The sequence below is a fragment of the Marmota flaviventris genome, chromosome 10, assembly GCF_047511675.1.
Source record: "Marmota flaviventris isolate mMarFla1 chromosome 10, mMarFla1.hap1, whole genome shotgun sequence".
Lineage (NCBI taxonomy): Eukaryota > Metazoa > Chordata > Mammalia > Rodentia > Sciuridae > Marmota > Marmota flaviventris.
Window position 1 is genome coordinate 125,078,741 of NC_092507.1, and position 22,656 is coordinate 125,101,396.

At 42.1% G+C, this 22,656-nt stretch overlaps 1 protein-coding gene across 1 annotated transcript; it reads right to left on the reverse strand.

The window, feature by feature from the left end:
• Positions 1-11,941: 11,941 nt before the first annotated feature.
• On the reverse strand, positions 11,942-12,901 carry LOC114082618 (olfactory receptor 5V1-like). The gene has a single exon (XM_027923768.2). It carries the CDS (start codon positions 12,899-12,901, stop codon positions 11,942-11,944), a length of 960 nt encoding a protein of 319 aa, XP_027779569.2.
• Positions 12,902-22,656: the final 9,755 nt, after the last annotated feature.

Genomic DNA, 22,656 nt, shown 5'->3' on the forward strand with positions numbered 1-22,656 from the left:
ATGACCTAGATGCTTTATGAAAGGGGGATGACCGTAAGGTTTGGGGTTTGACTATCTGGAGGCTTTTCACAGCAGCCAGAGCAGGTGACCCTGATCCAGTGCAGTCTGACCTGCTGCTGTCTCAGGATGGTCAGGCAGGCTGGTGCCTAGCGGGCAGCTGGGACTCATGGTAAGATGTTTATGGATGAGAACTTCTTCCTGGAATCCAAGGTGACATGGCGCAAAGGAGGTGGATCAAAATGGGGTCGGAGATATCCAGTCTCTAATTCTGATTTTAGCTGACCCCTGGACACCTGTGGGTGTGAGCAAAGAGTTTATCTTTGTTACAAAAGTGTACAGGTTCGCACGTCCAGAAAATGTTTCCAATTTGATGAAAGACATGTTTGCAGGATGAATGTAATAAAACCATTCTATCTTCAAAGCACTGAAAAGAAGAAATAAAGAGAAGAGCTTTAAAAAACAAAAATAATGACACTGTCGGGGAACTAACAAAAATTTGAATTCTCATTTATGTGTCATCAAAAACAATGGAGGGGGTGGACGGTGGCTCCGTGGTGGGGCACTTGCCTGGCACATGTGAGGCCCTGGGTTGCTAGAAGACGGGAGAACATGTTTAACGTGCTGAAAGAAGAAGAAAAAAAAAAAACCAAAACCTGCCAACCCAGAATTTTATACCTAGTGAAAATACTCTTCTAGAATCACAGTCAAATAATGACAATTTCAAAAATTAAGAGAATATGTTGCTAGAGTAGCTGAAACATAGGGAATGCTAAAAAAATGCTCTTCAGGTTGGAGGGGAATTATACAAGATGGAATCTGAATCTTCAAAAAATAATGAAGATCATCAGAAATGGTAAATATGTAAGGAAATATAAAAAGTGTTCTATAGGTTGACTACTGAATTAGGTCCTCCAGTTTTCTTGAAATGTAAGAACTGGGAACTATTTAATTTCCTAAAGAATTTTCAAGTCAGTGATTTAATGACTTTTCTAACAATAAGCCTAATTGCTATCTTTATTGGGCCCTAAAGATATTTTTATAGAGTCAGGTGTAGTGGTGCACACCTGTAATCCCAGCTACTCAGGAGGCTAAGGCAAGAGGATTACAAGTTTGAGGCCAGCCTTGATGATTTAGTGAAACCCTGTATCAAAATTTAAAAAATTTTAAAGGCTAGAAATCTAGCTTAGGGACAGAGTACCCCTAGGTTCAACCCCACTACTGAGAAAAGAAAAAAGTGTACCTAGAATTTGAATGAAATGCACTATAGTCACATTTAGAGAGGGTGAGAGTAGGATATCACGCCTATACTTAGGGTTCACTAAGGAAAACAGAGGATGCTCTAGATATCTCAAATAGAGAAACATTAAATACAGAGAATTGAGTTGTACAAATTTCTGCAATGTTGGAAGAGCACAAGGGAAGACAATATTGAAGCTAACATCCTTGCTGGAGCTTATTTTTTTTTAAATTTTTGCCAAGCTCAAACTTGAGGAAAACACAGAGTTTGCATATGCACATGTGTAGGGGAAAGTCTCACCAGTAAACCTAGAGCGGCTACTAATTCTTGTTCTCTAGGGTCAATCAGTATGACACCCTGAATGCAATGGATCAGTGTGATATCTTATCAAAGGAAGAGATCATCAAAATCCACGCAAAGTAGATCACAGCATAGGACCACAGCTGAGATGCCACCGAGGTGGATGGCGAAGGCGTACTGCTGGCCTCTCCAGTGAAAGAAAACGGCTATGGTGGTCTTCTAAACCAAGTGTGGGGAGGAAAATCATATGCCAGATCAGTCTTGTGTACCAGTACCAGGAGATTTGTTCATTTGCTCAAGCAATGATGGTGATGGCTCTAATCTGTGAAATCCTACCAGATGTACAATATTGGCTTTGGTTCACTACTGTCCCGGGTATCGGCAGTCCTAGTGGCTTCCATGTGGCCTTTCCCACCATAATGACCCTCCTTCTGTAGACGAGGAGCCAATCTGAGGATTTCTCCAGATGTCAAGTGTGTGTATTTAATCATCATTCCAGAACTGGGAGATGGCCACAGGAAGGTTCCAAGGGCCGCCTGGCACACTGTGGGGCAGACCTGAGCTGAGACCCCATTGGTCATCTCATCTGCAGAGCCCCTGCTCTGACCGGTGGACTACGGTGACGTTCGCAGTCAGGAACTGGTGTCGGTTCAGAGCCGGAGTCCAGGAGTCCCCCGAGGTCTGATTGTTTCCTTTTATCTATAAGGAGCTACCTTGGTTTCAGGCCAAAGTCCCTTTAGTGCAGGTCAGTGTGTAAATTTTTGGCAGTGTACTGGGATTCTTCTGCATGGGGACCTCGGGGTCTGGTATCATAAAATGGCTGTGGATTGATTGAGAAGGCTTGACTCTGTTTTTATGATTCAGGCTTGAATTTCATTCATTGGCCTAGAATTTTTCTGTTTATACAGTACAAGTAAGAATTTAGGAGGTCCATATCTGTTTCACTTTTGGGTACACAATAATCAGCTGACCAAAACCATAGATCTGTACCATTCAGATCGCTGTATCGATTCCGCTGTCCTGACAATAACCCCACGCACCTTGACTTCAGTGGTGGGTGCTGCTACACGGCCCCCATTCATCGTGGAACTTTTTCTTAGGGAGTCTATATCAATACATTTAGGCTGACCCGATTTTATGTACTTTCATCCTTATCCCACATCCTTAATTCCATCCTTGCATATTCCACGGATTTCTGTCTGTGTAAATTAGGAAATCCAAGTAGTTCTTTTGAGTTTAGAGCACCTTCTCTTGGGTCACGTTTTGTACCTTATCTTTGGGGGCTTGTTGGGGCTTGCATATAGTCAAAGACAGAAGCCAAGAGTCGACTGTGAGGAGGGTTCTGAGGAGAATCAGAATTTCCTTACAAGACAGATGTCTCAGAGGAGACCACTACGGTTCCCTCCGGCCACGGGGTACCCTTCCCCTCAGCTGGGCAGAGGAGACTCCGTACAGGGTGGGAGCTCCCACGGCAAAGACGATGCATCACGACGTGGGAGCTCAGTGTCCCCATGTCACTGGGATGTCCCCACATGTCCCCTTTCCACCTCCCCAGATCTCCTTACTCCTTCCTAGTCACACTTTCACTTCAAAAGTAGACATCCTGGGTTGCAGTCCTTCAGCGGATCTTGGGGCGATCGGCTGCACTCAGTCTACTGACTTCAGTATTTCTCTTACCCAGATAGATACGCCCATCAAAATACCCAGAAAGAACATCTGATCAGAATTCCAGGGCCCCCCATAGTCCATCAAGTCGACATATGAAATCAACCATCACAAAAATGCTCAATTATAAAATCAACCACTCACCGACTCTTTATAAATAGTAGTGAGCAAAGGAAAGGGGGAATACCAGTTAGTGCACAATCACACAGGAAAAAGGGCAAGAGCCGTGCGGCTGCCACCCTTCACAGCTGTGACGTGACGAGGCCAGAGTTGATATGTAGCTTCCTTCTTTCTGCTGCATCCTGTCTGGCTCCTTTCCTTTAAGAGCCTTAGTTCATGCAGTGCCACACTGTTAGAGTCTGTAAACAAGTCTGGATGGCGCCTGGCAAAATGCCAGAGGGAGTGGTTTGTGAAGTAACAAAAGCGAGCCTTTAAGTGTGGAGATTCCTGATTGGTTGACTGCTGTATCTAGTTTATGCTAATTAGATAAGCTGTGTGGAATGTATAAATACTGCTCCTGTCCTGCAATAAACGGCTCCCACTCCTGCTGTATCAACGTACACAAGTTGCTCGTCACCCCCCGGTTAGTTTGCCCAGCCAGCCGGACTGCGGCACCACATACCTACAGTCCCAAGAGCTTGGGGCTCTGATGACCCTCCCTTTATTTGGTTACTGTAGTGTCCTGTTAGCTTACACTATTGGTCACGTTGGTTCTGAGCGTCACCCCAAACAATCATCAAGGTTCCAGACTTGGCCGTATTTCCCACCATGACTTATCAGCATCACTCCTTGGTGATAATGGGGTTATAGACAGGAATCTACATTGTTCCTCCCTTCAGGAATTTATATGGATGTCAGGACACAGAAGTACCTAGGGACATGAAGTTAGGTTTATTACTCACATGGGAAACACTCAAAGAATTTCTGTGGAGTTTCCTTCTAGAGTGAAGAAAGAGTAAAGCCTTGGCTTTGACCACGTGGGGGGTCGCATGGTTGAACTTCCTGCTGGAGCCGTTGGAGAGGTATGTCCTTTCTTATTGGCTGGCCAAGACGGGGGGAAGGGAAGGTGATACACACAGGAGAAGTATTTGGAATCAGTCAGGAAAAACAGATCTTTCTCTTCACTTCAGTGGGGAAGAGTCACCTCAAAAAATGCAACCTCCTATTTTGCCTGTGGGTTCAGTTGCTCCAGAGCCCAAAATGGCAGGGGCAGTGACTTCTAGTTGCCATGTACTTTTTAAAACATTTCATTATTTTTCAGTTGTACTTGGACACCAGACCTTTATTTGGTTTATTTTTATGTGGTGCTGAGGATGGAACCCAGGGCCTCGCACTTGCTAGGCAAGCTCTACCACTGAGCCACCACCCCAGCCCAAGTTGCCACCTACTTAACAGAAGCCTTCTCCTTTGAAAACTCAGGCCACTACACTAAAAGTGCCCAGAAATAAAAGTGTGATGAGTTGGTTTCAGGTAAAAGGTAAAGAAACAATTCAATCCTCAACATCTGGCTACAGACCCATGGTTTCTAACTTCAGGATAAACTCCCCTGTATATTGTTCACTGATTAAAAAGTGCACAGTGGTCATCTTCCATCCATGATTTCTCTTTCCACGGTTTCCCTGACCCATGATCAACCAGAAAATCCCAAAGATAAATAATTTGTAGGTTTTTAATCACATGCCACTCTTGATAGATGACGAGAACTCACCCTGTAGAGTTTATGCTGTCCACACCTCGTACGCTACCCCTGTTGGTCCCTTGGTACCCGTCTCATTACCTGATCATCTTTTGTGGTATCACAGTGGTCATGTTCATGTACCCCTATTTTACTGCATAATGACCATGGGGTGCAAGAATAGTGAGTGACATTGGCAACTTGGATATGCCAGAGAAAGTGCTTCCTTTAGGTGCAGAGTTGAAAGTACAATATTAAAAGGGAAGGAGAGAAACAGAGGGAGAGAGAGAGAGAGAGAGAGAGAGAGAGAGAGAGAGAGAGAGAGAGATCAACATAACTTGTATTATAGTATATTATTTTACTTTTCATTTTATTAGTAGTAATTACGGATAAGTTTTTAGTGTGCCTCATTTTAGAGAAAACAAAGTTTACATAAGAGTTAGCTCTAGCCATGAATTCTGGCATCCGCTGGGGGTCTCCGGACACAGGTCCTTGGACAAGGGCAGATCACTGCATTGCGTCTTATTTAAAGCATCCAAGTGCTAAGTCTTGTTTCCTCAGCAGAGTCCTTAATTGGCCATCCCAGTGTTCTGTTTGCCTTTCAGTAATAAGGTAATAGAGCCCTTTTTAGTGAAATGAATTCCTAGGTCACTAAACACTGTTATGTTTGATGCTGTTGTGACAACTAAGGCATCCCATAAACCCCGGATGATGAGACTGTTGAAGCATGCATCTGTATTTCAGAACTCAGATCTCTGCCCTGCCTGTCATATAAATGGTCAAATTAGTCAACCTTCCCTGGTGAGAATGATGTTGTATCAAGGACTCGGATGGTTTCTAGTACTGTCAAACTGGGCACCCAGCACTCATGGTAATCAGATGAGTTCTGACTTTTTCTTTAACATAAGGACCTTTTGATGAGTATTGCCATGGATGACACAAGTCTTCTTAGTCTGCCCCGTTCTGAGAGGTTTATTCACATATCTTTTCTCCAAATCTTCTTATTAGAAATACTCCATCTTCATTTCCTCCAAGTACCCAACCATTAATCCAAATAACCAGCCACTCCCTGTGAACTGGTATGAATTCATATTTCTGGCAATCTCCCTCTCTAAGCAGAAGAAACAACCAGATTTACTGATCAGAGTTCTGTCCACTTGGAGAATGACATTACCCCTGGTTCTTCCAGGCTGCATCAGTCAACACTGGGTGGTAGCAGAGCGTTCCCTGGAACTATCTGTGAATCAGTTTGCAAATATTTTTCTTTAGTAAACTGGTCATGGCTTTGTGTCAAGGGCGTGCCAGTGCAGCAGAGTAAGGGGTGTGGACCTGTGAGCCACTTGCTCGTGCCGTTAACAGGTGCCTTCAAGACTGTTCTGAGTCTGGTCTTACGTATTCTCCCACTTGATAATGATGTTTGTTTTGGTGGGTCAGAGAATACATAATTCATATGGACAGCTCATATCACAATGTCACTTTGTGTCCCACGGCCAGGTATCTTTTGGGGGCATGGCCGCCTCCAGGATCTCTTTCTCAAAAGGAGAATAGCTTGAAGAAGAAGACTGGTCTTACCCCTCACTGTAGGGGATCAGCACTACGATTCACCCACGGGGGACTTTTTCCGGCACCATGTGTGCCTTGGACCCTTTAAACCTCACTGGGTCGTGAGCGTGTAAGGTCTGAGAACTGGATGAGGTGCCTCTCCACTGTGAAGATTCAAGTAATGATTCTGCTTACCAGACTTAGAGAGTTGTCGGGACTGGGGTGTGATCAGTGGCAGAATCCTTGACCAGCTTGTGAAAAGCCCCCGTTTGAATACTAGTACAGCAAAATCAATTGATAAATAATAAAAGTTAAAAAGAGTTTTCAAGTCAGAGGTTTAAGATGGTCACTTAGAGGAAGCTGCCCTTCAGTTGCTCTTGGCTCAGGATTCAAGCAGCAGGGGCACGGCACAGGTAGGTGAAGAGGAGTTTCACTAAGATTCAATTCACCGGACAGTGTCTTAGTGACTCAGGATCTGGGCACCTGCCTGGCCTGCGTGAGGCACTGGGTTTGATTCTCAGCACCACCTATAAATAAATCACGTAAAGCTCTATCAACAACTGGAGGGAGAGAGAGAGAGAGAGGGAGAGAGAGAGAGAGGGAGAGAGAAGATTGAAGAAAACTTAAACATCCCAATAATCAGCAATGAGATAAAAGCAGGAATAAAAACCTCCAACAAAGAAAAGCTCAGAACCAGATGGATCTCAGTTGATTTCTACCAGACCTATAAAGAAGAACTAAGGCAAATGCCCCTCATTATTCCATGAAATAAAATTATTCCACGAAATAAAAAGAGATGGAACATTTCCAAATTCATTCTATGAAGCCAGAATCACACTCTTGCCAAAACCAGATAGGAACACATCAAGGAAAGAAAACTGCAGACCCCTATCCACAATGAACTTAGATCAAAAATCCTTGATAAAATATTAGTAAATTGTATTCAACAACACATTAAGAAGATTGCACATCATGACCCTTTGGTTTTATCCCAGGGATGCAAAGATGTTTTAAAATATGCAAATCTATAAATGTGATTCATCACACAAATAAAATAAAGGACAAAAATCACTTAGTCACCTCAACACATGCAAAGAAATCCTTTGGCAAAATTCAGTACCCTCTCAAAAAACACTGACGAAACCAAGGATAGAGGGAATATCATAAAGACTGTACATGACAAACCCAAAGTCCACGTCTTAGTGACAAACCCCAAGTCAACGTCTTGTGACAAACCCCAAAGTCCACGTCTTAGTGACAAACCCCAAAGTCCACGTCTTGTGACAAACCCCAAAGTCAATGTCTTGTGACAAACCCCAAATTCCACGTCTTAGTGATAAACCCAAAGTCCACGTCTTAGTGACAAACCCCAAAGTCCATATCTTGATGAATGGGGAAAAACTGAAAGCATTTCCCTTAAAGTCTGGACAAGACAAGAATGTACGTTCCTCCCCACTCCTCTTCCATACAGTCCCAGAAATTCTCACCAGAGAAATGAAGCAAGAGAAGGAAATAACAGAGATACAAATAGGAAAGGAAGAGGTCAAAGAGTCACTGTTTGCAGATGAGATGATCCTATCCTTAAAAGATCCAAAAATCTCCACCAAAAGACTGTTAGAGCTAATAAACAAATTCAGCAAAGTAGCAGATTACAAAATCACCTACAAAAATCAATATATTTCCTATATACCAGCAATGAATCTGCTGAGAAATCAGGAAAGCAATTCCATTAACAATAGCCTCAAACAAACAAACAAACAAAAAACCCCAACAATAACACAACCCTAACGATTCTACCCAAGGAGGTGAAAGACCTCTACAATGAAAACTATAGAACGTTGAAGAAAGAAATCAAAGACACAAGAGATGGAACTTCCTCCCTGATCGTGGATAGGTACAATTAATGTTGTAAAGTGGCCATACTACCAAAAGCAATACACAGATTTAATGCCGTTGCCATCAAAATACCAGTGACATTCTCATAGAACTAGAAAAATCAGTTCTAAAATTCATTTGGAAGAATAAAAGACCCAGAATAGCCACAGCAATTCTAAGCCAAATTAAAAAAATGCTGGAGGCATGACACTGCCTGACTTCAGACTGTACTACAGAGCTCTAGTAACAAACACTGCCTGGCACCCAACAGGAGACAGACAGACAGGCTCACACGTCTGCAGTCGTCTGTTCCTTGACAAAGATGCCAACAACGTACACTGGAGAAAAGACAGCCTTTGAAACAAAAGGTGCTGGGACAACTGGTTGTCCACACGCAGAAGAATGAGACCAGACCTATCGCTCACCCTGCAAAAAATCAACTCAAAATGCATTAAAGACCCAGGCACTAGACCAGAAATTATGCAGTTTCTAGGAAAAAACAAAGTCAATACTCCAACATACAGGCACAGGCAATGACTTTCTCAATAGGATGCCAAAGCTCAGGAGATAACACCAAAAGTTAGCTAATAGGATGGCATCAAATTAAGAAGGTTCTGCACAGCAAAGGAGACAATTAAGAATATGAAGAGAGAACCCACAGAAAGGGAGAAAATCTTTGTGAGATGCTCTTCTAAAGGAGGATGAATATTCAGAATATTAATAAAGAACTCAAAAAACTTAACATCAAACCCACAATTATTAAATAACCCAATTACCAAATAACCCAATTACCAAATGGGAAACTAAATGAACTAAACAGACACGTCTCAGAAGAAAAAATGCGAGTGGCCAACAAATATATGAAAATACTTGCAAGTCAAGACTGCCCTGAGATTTCGTCTCACTTCAGTGACAAAGGCAACCACCAAGAATACAAACAGAAACGAGTGTGACCAGGAGAGAATTGGAGAGAAAGGGGCACTGTCACCCCGTTGGTGGGCGTGTAAATCAGCACGACCACCACGGAAATCAGTGTGGAGGCTCCTCAGGAGTAGCCATGGACCACCCTGCGGCCCAGCTCTACCTCTGCTTGGTATTTCTCCCAGCGGATCCAAGTCATCGTACTATAATGACACACACTGCCCATGAACCAGCCGAGGTGACATCAGTGGACGAATGGATAAAGAACATCTGGTATATGCACACTGGAATTTCATTCAGCCATAAAGAAGAACGAAATTATGTCATGCTGGAAGATGGATGGATCTTGAGAACATGAACTGAAATAAGCAACTCAGAAAGTTAAGGGCCGTATGGTTTTCCTCTGTTAGAGCTAGAGGGGAAGAAGGAGGGAAAGTGGGGGAGGGAGTCTCCCCATGAAAGTTGAAGGGAGATCAGTAGAGTCAAGGCACCAGGGGAGGAGGTGAGGAAAAGGGAAACATTGGGATGATATTGGCCAAATTTCACTGTTATTCTGTGTGCGTGTTCAAATATGTGTCAGCAAATCCCACCATTATGGACCTCCACAATGCACCAATGAAGTGTGAAAAGAAGAGTCACATTACATGGAAGAGGCACTATTCTAGGAGGTGCCCATTTTTTCCCATCTGTAAATACCAGGATCATTTACCGCTGTCAAAGATCTCTACAGATTCAAGTGTTCTGATCGCTGCTTCACCACACGACCTCTTCTGCTTCAGGGTCCCGTTATGCCCACTGAAATCAGGGAGCCCATTTCAACGATGCCATCTGTCAATGCCTTCCCAGGCTGCAGAGGATAGCGGCTGCGGGTTTCACAAGGGTCTGGTGCTCCCTTCGGAACGCTTGTCCACGAGGCCTTGGCGAAGGTCAGTGCTCCAGGCCCTCCTCAAGATCCCGTTGTGAGGCTAGGGAAGGGGTCACATAACACGCCTTCCAACACCTTATTTATTTCTGATCACCATCCTTTCCAGTATTCCAGGACCATATGGGTCGTTGAACTTATGCAAACACTGAGTCCAGGTTTCAGTCCGTCAACCAAAGAGAGTCTAATAGCCACTCCCCGCGGCTCAGGAAAATCCTTGGCCCTCACATTTCTGGTGATTACGTCCCTGTGACTGCATTCAAGATGATCCAGCAATGTGTCCTGACGTCTTTGGTCTAGCAGACTCAACCAGATCCGTATTCTTAAGGCTTCTATTAACAAGATACAGTAGCATCTTTACACTTTATTCTGGTGCGACCCTTATACTCTCCTGGGCTATATTTCATACTATTACCTGGGACATTCTAGGGTCAGACCCCGATTAAGAGTCCGGTGACAATGCGGGATGATGGGTGAGCATCTTAAAGACAATTGCCCAGGTAGAGTCACCATAGGGTCTTCAATTTAGGGAAAGCTAGTCTCCCTGGGGGAGGAGGGGCAGCTTCTGACAGCAAGGAGGGTTCATGGAGATTTCAGGGTTCAAGGCTCTGAGATTTGTCTGATTCCACTGGCATTTTGCCATTCTAATTAACAGGGTCTCAGTCATTCCCCCATTAACGTCCTAATTGACAGAAGAGAGACCTGGAGAAATTGTGGATTTATAATTTTCTTTGTAATTCTGCAATTCAGAGAATTGGATGTTTCATTCTGATATTAACCTTTATCAGTTTCAAGAGAGAAAATATTTCTGATGATCTGAACCTGACTTGAACCTATCGTTTTCTTTCTGTAAGTCTCCCACTCCAGTCAGTAACAGCAGTCTGAAGTCATGTTGTAATGTTCATTCCCACCCTAAAGGTCTATGGTGTTATTCCAAAGCTCGGTTTTCCATAGACATTTGATTTCAGGCAACGATAACTTAAAATATCTGTTGTGTTATTGCACACCAGGAATTATCAGGTCCCATTTCCCATTGGCTGTGACCTCATCAACATATTCAATTCCATCAGGTCAGACATCTAACCTACCTGAGGGTCTGTTATCTAGAACCACCACTGATGTGAACCACTACTGCGGTGAGTGCAACCGGGGTCAGGTAGAAATGAAAAACGACTCTTGATGTCTCAGGGTAGAGGAAGTTGACACAGAAAAAAGTTATAAAATGGTTGGGAGATCTGGAAGAAAAAAGGAAAACAGGGCAGGTGACACCACCCCATATATGGAAACCCTAACTTCCCTGTAAAGAGACGCTCGTTCCACGCCACTGTGACCCACATTCAGGAACAGCTGTCGTAGGAGCCTGCACACAGCTCCTGGCACCCAGGAGATTAGCTCCTGCCACTGCAGGGCTGGTTTGCTGCTGCGCTATGGGGGTCCAGAAGAACCCACTTTCTTCCTTTCCTTTCTTCCTCTCTACCTAGAGTTTGGCTGATCTTGACAGAGCCTCCTGAAATGGAGGCCTGCAGGCAGGGGAGTGTGGGAAACGAGGTTCTCGTACTTTCTGTCCCTCTGGTGTGGGGAGAACACAGAAGCTCAGAGATGGTGCTGAGATGGTATCCGACACACTTGGACCTGCAAGTGGGAGAAGGGTGCTTGTGAAAAGGGAGGAGAGAAAGGAGTCTCAGAGATTTTAAAAGTGGGAGTTGGAGTTGAAGCTCCAGATACAGACTCTCCAACCAGGTGCATACAAGTCCCTTGGGGGTATCTTTTTTCAGATGACTGTATACTCCAGTTTGAAGATGGTCTAGACTTTGATCGTGCAAGGGGTTGCACACCCTCCAGCCAGCTTCCTCAGGGCACTCTGGACCTCCTTGTTTCTCAGGCTGTAAATGATGGGGTTCAACATGGGGGTCACCACACAGAAGAGCACAGAGACCAGGATGTCCGTGTCCAGGGAGTAGCCTTCTCTGGGCCTGTCATAGTTGAAGTTGGCTGTTCCATAGAAGAGCACCACCACAGTGAGGTGGGACACACAGGTGGAGAAGGCCTTCCTCCTGCCCTGGGCAGAGGGAATCCTGAGGATGGCCGCGATGATGAGTGTGTAGGAGCCTGCAGTGAAGAGGCAGGGGCTCAGGCCAATGGTGGCACTGGCCACGTGGAGCACAGACTCGTTGACAGAGGTGTCTGAGCAGGAGAGCTTCAGGAGCAATGGGATGTCACAGAGAAAGTGGCTGATCTGGTGGGGCCCACACAGAGTGAGTGTGGTGGCCAGCACCGTGTGTGTGACCGAATTCACCAGCCCACACAGCCAGGACCCAGTCACCAGACCAACACAGACCTTCACCCTCATGAGGACGGGGTACTGAAGAGGACGGCAAATGGCCACAGAGCGGTCATAAGCCATGGCAGCCAGTAAGACGCCTTCTGTGCCGGCACTTGTCACAAAGAAGAAGATCTGGGAAAGGCAGCCCTCATAGGAAATGGTCTTCTTCTCCCTGAAGAAGTTCACCAGCAGTACTGGGATGGTGGTGGATGTGTAGCAGATGTCCAAGAAGCTCAAATTGCTGAGGAAAAAGTACATTGGAGTGTGGAGAGCAGGACTGACCCTGGTGGCCATGATTATGAGCATGTTCCCCAGGAGAGTGGTCAGGTAAATGACCAGAAAGACCAGGAAGAACAAGCCCTGTAGGTCGGAGTGGTTGGAAAATCCCAAGAAGATGAATTCAGTGACAAATGTTTGATTGCTCATTTCCAATGGTGTCATAGCTACAAAACAGAGAAAAAGAAACATGATGAGAATGGACTGAGAGCACCCCAAATGGGCTTGCTAATCTGCGGCAACATGGCAAATAATATTGTATACAGAGATGCCTGGACTGTGGAAAGAGATGCCTAGGAGTGACTTTAGAGAGAGCATGACTTCTCACAGACTTTTGCATGGGTGCTGTTTTGTAAGAATAAATGGAGACTTGGTCAAAATACACAACCAGCTATCAACCCTGTGTCTCACTGAATCTGCAGTATCTCCCTCCTCACACATTGCTTCACTGTGATGAATTTTTTTTGTATGTATGTTATTTCAAGTAATAAGTTTTCATTGCGAAAAATGAAGAAAATGCAGAAAGTTATACAGAAGAACAGAACAGGTCACAAAATCAAAGCTCTCTTTGCATGCATTCCATTCTACCTCTATCTATCTTTAAAATATCTGAAGCAAAATTTCCCAAGATTGTTGTACTCTATTTAGTTGTTTGCCTTGTAATCTTAATTCCCTAACATGAAATAAATTTAACATCTGCCTTTTTATTGAACTTAGAAGCCTTCCATTCCATTTACTATCATAAATATTGGAATAGAAGCTTTCATACATATGTATCTGTGATCATCTCTGATTATTTCTTAAAAATATAATTTTAAGTCAGCCTGCTTTTAAATACATTGATCTAATTTTTTCAGTAGAAACTTTTATTTTTTTAAGTTTTATAAGATACAAGAAATTTTGGCCAATGATATATACTTAGGTATTTTTCTTCTTTTGTAGTATAAGATTTACCCCACCAAACCTTACATTTCCTGAAAAAATGATTGATACAATTACTAATTTTCTATCATGTTACTCATGCTAATCTGTGATCCATTGTTTTGAACTAAAATTTCTGTTTCTTTTTCAGTCTTAAATGAAAAATATTATAGTAAAACAGTAGGCTCTTGGTCCAGATAGATGTGGATTGAAATCCATCTGTTGTTTAGTAGATGCTGATAGTACAAAAGTCAGCTGGTCTCTATTCCTCAGTTTGTTCATTGTTTAGGATATTAATGATGTCTATTTCACAACTGCTGAAAAAAGTTTTGAGATAATATAAGCTATGTGTCTGGCACATTACATTTACTCAATGCCTTTTATCAAGTTAGAAAATCTCTATCCATTTTTTACTAGTAGTTTTTTTTTTTTTTTTTTTTGGTGTATGTGTGCTGGGTTTTGAATTCAGAGCCTTATGCATACTAAGCATGCACTCTACCACTGGACTTTACACCTAGTTTCATTTAGTTAGAGTTTTTATCATAAATAAACATTGAATTTTCTTATTTTCTCTGCATCTATTGAGATGATATATATTTTTTCTTATTTAGTCTGTTACTATGGAAATTAGGTTGATTGAATTTTTGAATATTGAACCAGCCTTGCATTCTGGGCTTGATCTCAATTGACTGTAATGTATTGTCCTTATTCTACATGGCTGAGTTCAGTTTGTTAATATTGTTCCCTGCTTGCCTTTGTGTATTCTATTTTCGCTGTTCTCCAGAGATAATCTATTTCTTGAAGAATTCTCAGCTGTATTCTACTGCTATTTTCAGTCAATGCATGTGAGTGGACTAGTGGGAAACAGAGAAGGGATTTCTGATGTTTCCAGGAAGCCCTGCCTTAGGTACTGTGAACTCAGTCACAGGGATATGGCCTTCACAGTGACCCACTTTCTACCTATAAGGCTGAGCCTAGCACGGTTCTTACTCCTCCCAACGTTAGACATTTTGGCCTGTTCCTTTCCACAGCTGCAAAGGTTTTCCGTTGAGTGTCCTAATGTAACAGTTTCTGTTGCTCTTGCCCCTGAAGATTACAGCTTTTGTTCTATGCAAAAAATCAGGAAATGGGTCTGGGAGGAGTTTTGGCTGCTGTTGCTGCTCTTTGTCCCTCCACCTATCCAAGAAATGATTCCGTTAAAGACACTTTCTCAGAATACTTCCCTATCTTCCTGGGAGCATTTGGTGGAATCCATGGAGAAAAAGAGAAAATACAAACATCTTATGTCTATAGCCCTCTGGGTCTTTATGCTCTTATACCAGTCTATGCTTAGTCTTTAGCAATTCATTAACCATTTTTTATTTGAGTCTTTTTTATAAATAAACTCCTGTGTATCTAGTGAGTTCTGCCATAGTTAAAAAGAAATGCCTGGATTATTTTGGTTGCTTATCTCCCCCCAGACTTCGGTTAGTTGTTTGCCTTATAATCTTAATCCCTACTAATGTCAAGGAAAGTCATTAATTTGCATTTTCTTCTGCTCTTTTTGGTTATTATAATGATGAAAACAATATGCTTTCTAGCTGTTTTGATAGATACTCAAGGTGAAATTTGAAGTCTATACATTTACTTTTGAAAACTATTTAGCAATTTCTAATTAAGTTAAATATATAGTTATTCTATTCAAAACAATCCCATTCCTAGCATATTTCTGAGGAAATGAATGCACAGTTCACAAAAATTCTTGTGTAAAAATTCATAATAACTCAAACAAATATTATGCCTTCAGCAGAAGAACAGAAGACAAATCACGGTGTATCATGCAGTGGAATAATTCAGTTACTTTAGAAACACAAATACTGGAACATTAATAACATTGACAAATCTAAAAAAAATTTTCTGGGTGAAAGAAGCCAGATACAAAATATATATTGTATGTTTCCTTTAAATAAAGTTCAAAAATTAGCAAAACAACTATAATGGTCAAGTAATAATGGTGGGTCTTTTTTTTTTTTTTTTTTTGGAGCTTAGGGGTGATATCAGTTGAAGCATGAAGGAATTTTCTAAAGTGATGGAAATGTTCTATATCCTGATTTTTGGTAGTTCATATGTATGTAAAAAAATATAAACCTGAACACTTAAGATCTGTGCATTCTTTGAGTACAAATTATAGTTCAATTTTTAAAAATAGCCTTATTTTAAAAATAGGTAAATAATGGGGAAGAGGGGTACATGCCTATAATCCCACGTACTTGGGAGACTAAGGCAGGAGGATCATAAATTTGCAACTCTGCAAGGCCCCCCCCCCAAAAAAAAATAATTGAAAGGGCTGGGGATATAGCTTAGTGGTAGAGTGCCACTGGGTTTCATCCCCAGTACTGCAGTAAGTAAGTAAGTAAATAAATTAATAAATAGAGGTGAAAGCATTTTTTCAAAATGATTTTTAACTCAGGATTGGTTGGAACCACATCTAAATATTTTTTTAGGTCTCTAAGAGGTTAAGTATTTTCTCCCAATTTTTTGCATTTCTCTACTTCTTTTTTACCACAGTTATAGTCCAGAACATATCACATTTTACAAGTGATATCAGTTGTTTCCTGATTACCATCTATTTGAAGGAGTGAATGTGATTGGTGGGTGCATGGGGTCTGGATCACAGATACAAAGCCTTGCTCACCATGACGGATGGATGGGCGTGTGTGTGTGTGTGTGTGTGTGTGTGTGTGTGTGTGTGTGTGTTATTGGTTGTGGGATGGGTCTTGACTGAGAACACTGTCTTATAGTTAGTGGGATGGCAAGTTGGCATCTCGGGCAACATTGACGGCAGAAATCTCAAGGAATATAGCAGGAATCTGCCATCTGAGGCTCAGCAAGCTCAGAACACCTGGTTATCCTGATTGCTATCAGAGGAAAGACCCTCACCACTGAGCTTCTCTGAGAGCTGCATCACACTGGGGGGGAGGAGGGAGCCCATTTCCATAGAGATGGAGATTCCGGCTAGGCTTCAAGGGGCTGGTGGGATAGTACCAGCGGATGCTGCCGAGCCCTGGGTCATTCTGAGGAGCCTGCTACTTCAGGGGAGGTGGCGGGTATCAGCCCCCGGGGCACGGGACTAGGCTCTGTGGAGCTGTGTCAGGCTTGCTTTCTAGACAAGGCACTCGGCCATAGAAACCTCGGAAAACGTCCACCCTCAGCCTGCCGTTGGCCACCAGAGAGCCAGGTGTGTCTCTGGAAGCCAGGCTTGGGTGTGAGCGTGGACATCAATGATTGCAGAGTATCAACAACAGGGGACCATGAATCTCTTTCAGGTGAGCGCAGAATGAGAACAGGGGCATCTGGAGGGAGATAGCCTGGGTTTTAGAAAATCATCAGCTTTGAGAAGCTGGAAATCTCTAGGTCTAGAACACGCAGATAGACCCACTCATGGAATTGTGCGTGCGAGTCCAAGGAGCAGGGTCGATAACTGTGAAACCAGGAGTCCTTTCTACCTCTGGTGCCCAGGTTTTAGACATACCTGTGTAGTGCTAAAACAAGATCAAAATGAAGTGCTAAAACAAGATCAAAATGAAGTGGTCTCTACCTGAAGACGTGCTGTGTTGAAGGTGGGAGAAAATCTCTGAAGCCCTCATGGAGAAGGAGATGGAGAACTTTCAAGTCCTAATTGAGGAGCACACGGTAAAGACAACAAATCAGTTAGGGCAGGCTGGCTAGCTGGTGGGATCACTCAGGAAAACAGGAAATATGTGAGGAATAGCAGATGTAGAGGAGGCTTTGGTGGATTCGATTTGAGTAATGTTGAATGTGAAGTGTCTGTGGGATAATCACGTGGAAATGCCCTTCAGAGACAGCTAGAACTGCAGGTGTGGATTTGGGAGTCATTGTCTTGAAGGCAACTGTTACAGCAAAGGGTGAATACGAAATCCCCCAGGAGAATAGAGAAAGTAGAGAAGGAGATAGAGAAAGTAGGGATTCTTGTGATACTTGTTGTTCACGAAAATTGTAGTAAAAGTTTACCCAGAAATGACTAAAAACACCACACTATCTAGGTCAGTTGTAGGTATCACTTTCTCTAAATAATCTCCCTAAACAAGAGGTTACCTTATTAGCGTTGATTTACAGTAAATCAACTTTGAAATGGAGCTGGAAGCTACATGTACTTGACATTTCCTATGTTCTCTGTTTTCTCTATCAACTACCTGGGTGAACTTCAAGTCATTTAGAAATCAGTGACATGTACTTTCTTTTAACTCCCCGTATCAAAAAGATCAATATGACAATCTCTTTTATAGGTAGATATCTAGATGTTTTCAGAAAAAGAAATAAAATTCCACATAGAAGGCAGTTCCAGGAGATTTTACTATGGGAAATTGGCACATGGTCTGTGGATGTGTAAACTGGAAAACTGAACGTAAATGTTCAGGGATTTAAAAAATACAATCTCTGAAGTTGTACATACTGCTATTGTAAAGGTCTTAAATATAAAGGTCAGTTCAGGAGGGACAATTTCATGGGGCATTAAAAAAATCTCCCAATATATGTCTATATAATTTTATCTACATATAAGTTTGTCCTTGGTTTTACTGGCTAATTTCTTGTAGGTCAGGGGTGTGGGGTAGGGTGAAGGGTGACACCCAGACCATTTTCCTTATCCATTGTGCTGTTTGAATCATCATCTTGGTCACCATCAGAACCCATTATTAACAATCATGACTCATGCATGACACTTTGTGACACAATATGTACTTGCTCCTTAGAATTTATATGATGCAGCATAGGAATTAGATCAACTTAATAGTAAACCCTCTGCTCTGCCATAATAATAACCGTGATCACCATAATCATCTATGGCATATTTCATAGAAAAATAATTTGAGTGTGAGTCTTCTTAGATTGCTTCAATACACATAAATGCCTGACTTTAAAAATCTTGTTTAATGTAGTTTAAAAGTGGTATGTTTTCTTTAAAAATTAGATTGAATTTTGTATAACCCATTCTATCAAAATCAGTGAATTTCTTTGAAAAGATAAATTTTTACATACCTGAATCCAATAAGGATTTTTCAAATTGAGTAATGAATAGAGACACACATTAGATGAAAATACCTAACACTTATTAAATGCCTATAAGACTTTTACATGCATTAACTTATTTGTTTTACACAACAACCTATAAGATAACCTATTATCCCCATTTCACAGAAAAAAAGAATTGAAATTGATGCACAATATATTAATGCAAGTAGGGAAACATCAGTGAATCCCTTTAATTTGCACAATGTACATTAATTTGTACAATTAATATGTGTTAACAATTATGATTTAAGAAACAAAAAAAAGGAATTGACTCAGAAAATTTATCATGTAATAACTATTATTTGTAGTGATACTTTGTTACCTGATGATAATACCATATATTAGTAAACTGTCTTATTATCTTCAATGCCCAGACATTCTTGTCTTTGGTTCTAATAATTCATTGCACATGATTAATAGGCCAACACAGCTTTCATTAAAAATTCCAAATCTCAGGGCCTTAAGAAGCTTAAAGTATTTAAATTTCAATAGAAAGTCGGTGCTTCAGTTAAGCACAACTAATTTTAAAATCTAAATATAAACAAACTAAAATAAATAAGCCTAGAGTCTTAAAAGAAGAATTTTTTTTTTTTTTGCTCTGGCAATAAATGAAATGTTTTGCTGACTAACCTTAGGGATTCATTTCCTCAAAGGAAAAAAAAATGTGCATGACCAAAACTAGGAAGAACGGTGTGATCGTGAGAACCCTTATGCACATTAGGTGTGATAGTGAGAACCCTTATGCACATCAGGTGTGATCGTGAGAACCCTTATGCACATCAGGGAAACAACGGTTCCCATTTGATCTCAATAACACAAGCAATGGTTAAAACTTTTAAATCCAATTTTTCACGTTGCCCAGTAAATTGCTTAAAACCACACACACACACACACACACACACACACACACACACACACACTACAAGGTCAATTTATTCAGAAAAAATATCTGAATGATCTCGGGTGCTTGTGGCAATGTGCATGTATCACTGTGAGATCTATGAGCTATCCGGCCTGGCCCAGAGTTGTCCTCGCATCCTTCCCTGTGGCCCTATGCCGTGGGTGCTTGGAGCCGAGGGAAAGGTCAGAGGTCACTGTGCAGAACAGCTGGCCTCAGTCCGTGCGTTCCCAGTGTTCCCAGTGATGCTGGTCCAAGGACACACTTTGGGGGAGGCTGGACTGTTTCACCTAACGTGCAGGGATGCCCTACCCCTGACTGGTAGGTTTAAAATCTTTTCTTTACAAATTCACCAGGAAAAAGCCTCCCTCTTGTCTTGGAAATTCAGCACTTAATTCGGCATTTAACATTTCTTTCAGTTCTGGTTTTTTTTTTGGGGGGGAGGGGGCAGTTACCAGAGACTGATCTCAGGGGCACTTGGCCACTGAGCCACATCCACAGCCCTATTTTGTATTTTATTTAGAGACAGGTCTCACTGAGTTGCTTGGTGCCTTGCTTTTGCTGAGGCTGGCTTTGAACTAGCCATCCTCCTGCCTCAGCCTCCTGAGCCGCTGGGTTACAGGCCTGCACCACTGTGCCAGCTCTTTCAGTTCTTTTTATCTTCCTTTTAGGGGAAAAGGAAGACAAATTATTACCTCTTATGATATGTAAGAGCCTTCTAGTTATAAAATTCTTCAAAATATGAAATTCTCTTTTCCATTTAGCATTTTAAACATTCTTTTCTTGGTAGTGGTTAGTTTCAATTCAAACCAATTTTGTTCCTATACAGGGTCTAATATAGTCCTATGCCAGACCCACTAAGAAAACCAAAGGGAATAAGATCTGATGCCTTCAACAGACTTACAATCTAATGGGAAGATGAACTGCAATATGTGCAGGAAACTTGGTAACAATTCTATGTGATCTACAAATCATCATCATTTTCCCTTAGTGTTTCCTTGGGCAGCTCTGGGAATGGAGCACTTAATACTTGTCAAAGCCCCTCATTCCATCTTGAATATGAGCTCCTCCAGGTCCTCGTCGGGCCTCTCAATTGTGTTCTAAACACTAGGGCAACACCTTGTGTAAATGTGCACTCAATAAAGGTCTGATGAATGAAGAAGGCTGTCAAGTGCATCTATGGAGCAGAGGTCTCAAAAGATTCTCTAAAGACGGCACTGTGTGGGCCCTAAAGGATCTAAACAGGGACTTGACAGAGGCGGGAGGACATTCCTGTTCAGTGGTTCTGGTGCAGATATCTTGCTGAGAAAAATAACAGCCTCTGTGGGCGTAAGTGAGGCAGCATAGCCCAGCGGCTTCTGAGGAACTCAGTGTCTCCTCTCTCCTAAAAGAACCCGTTATGGACACCATCAGCTCAGTTCCCACAGGACAAGCAGCTCTGCTTCTTTCTTTCCCAATCAGTCATCTCAAAGTCAGGTGACCGAGAATGAAGTCACTTATGAGTAACCCCCAAATATGATATTTCTGAAGTGTAGGGGGGTGTTGTGTATGAAATAAATTACTCACAAGCTTCAGGGCTTTATTACAGTTAATAAATTGCTTGCAACACCCCTCCCCAAGCATCCATGTGTTGTAAGATAAAGATGAAAACCCCTAGTAGTGAATGAATACGTTTCTAAACATAAGTTCTTCTACATTAATGATTTTTATTTAAACAGATATTTTGTGTAGGTCTATTGTTATACTATATTGTATCATAATGGAAATGTGTCCCTATACTTTCTCCCTAAAAATTATTCCTTTTTGTCCTGCTCATCAAAAGCAGAGGATTAACACTTAGCATTATCTATTGTTTACCATAAATAATTTTTCCACTCACATCATCTCACTTAAGGAATTTAGGCATCCCAGGGTTTCTGGTTTTGTTTTGGATTTTCTTCCAGTACCGGAGGCATCAAGCCTAGGGAGTTTGATCATGCTAAATCCCTCAGGTTTTGTGATAACCTCTGAAGTCATTTCTACTCTGGCACTACAAGTAGTATTGTGGAAACTTAGACACACATAGAAAAGGTGTTTCAATAGGTCATTACATAAATGCCATCAAAATGGTAATGAAAATATGTACAATATTCTGTAATATGTTTTTAAGGAGTAGATATATCCTGATTCTGGGATAGTGTTTTTGAAAATCGTGATGGAAAATAAACTACTTACCAGCAACTCTCACAGAGAGTCTTAGATTTCTGGTTTTGGTGTGGCCCTTGCTGCTCTCCATACTAGCACCTGGGCTGCAAAGAATGCTCTTGGTAAAACTGGCTGTTGGTCTCCATTCACCACAAAACGGACCTGTTATTCCGAGAGCTGCCTGTCACATATCTGTGGCCTCAGGAAGGAGTCAAAACCCTCTTTGATCTCTCACAATTCATTTTCCTGTGATGGACATTTTTAGAGGTCTGTGGGCCGACCTGTTGGGAATATGCATGGAGCCTTTCTCTCTGCAGCTGCTCTGGGACTCCTCAGTGTGCAAACACAACTCAAGGGCAACGGCTTGAGTTCAACTGCAACAATGGAGAGCAGTTAATTCTCTGTTGGATTCATTAATGTCTCGGCAATCACCTGTTCCCAGCCTGCAGCGAGAAGATCAGCTTCCTCTCTCTTCTGGGATGTGGGTGAGCGAAGTCCAGAGTGAGATTTCTGCTAAGAAGTTGTGGGTGGCTGAAACCTCAAGACGGCCTTCCCTTCCCACTGGGGAGAGAAGGGGTCAGGGTGGGTGTATACTTATTGGGATGGATTTCGCTGCATACGAAGTTTTTCCTTCATGTTACGTACTTTGCCAGATGGACAGATATCAGATGCCACAATATTAAAAGCATCCCCACTATCTTCAGCTAATCCACTCCTGCTAAGGGCTGATTTCCTACCAAAACCTGTATGACTTCGTGCCCCTTAATTTTATGATCCTGCCGTTGCTCATGACCTGGTGAAGACACTGTTTGCTATGGAGTTTAAAAGTAGGGAAAAAAAGAGTCAT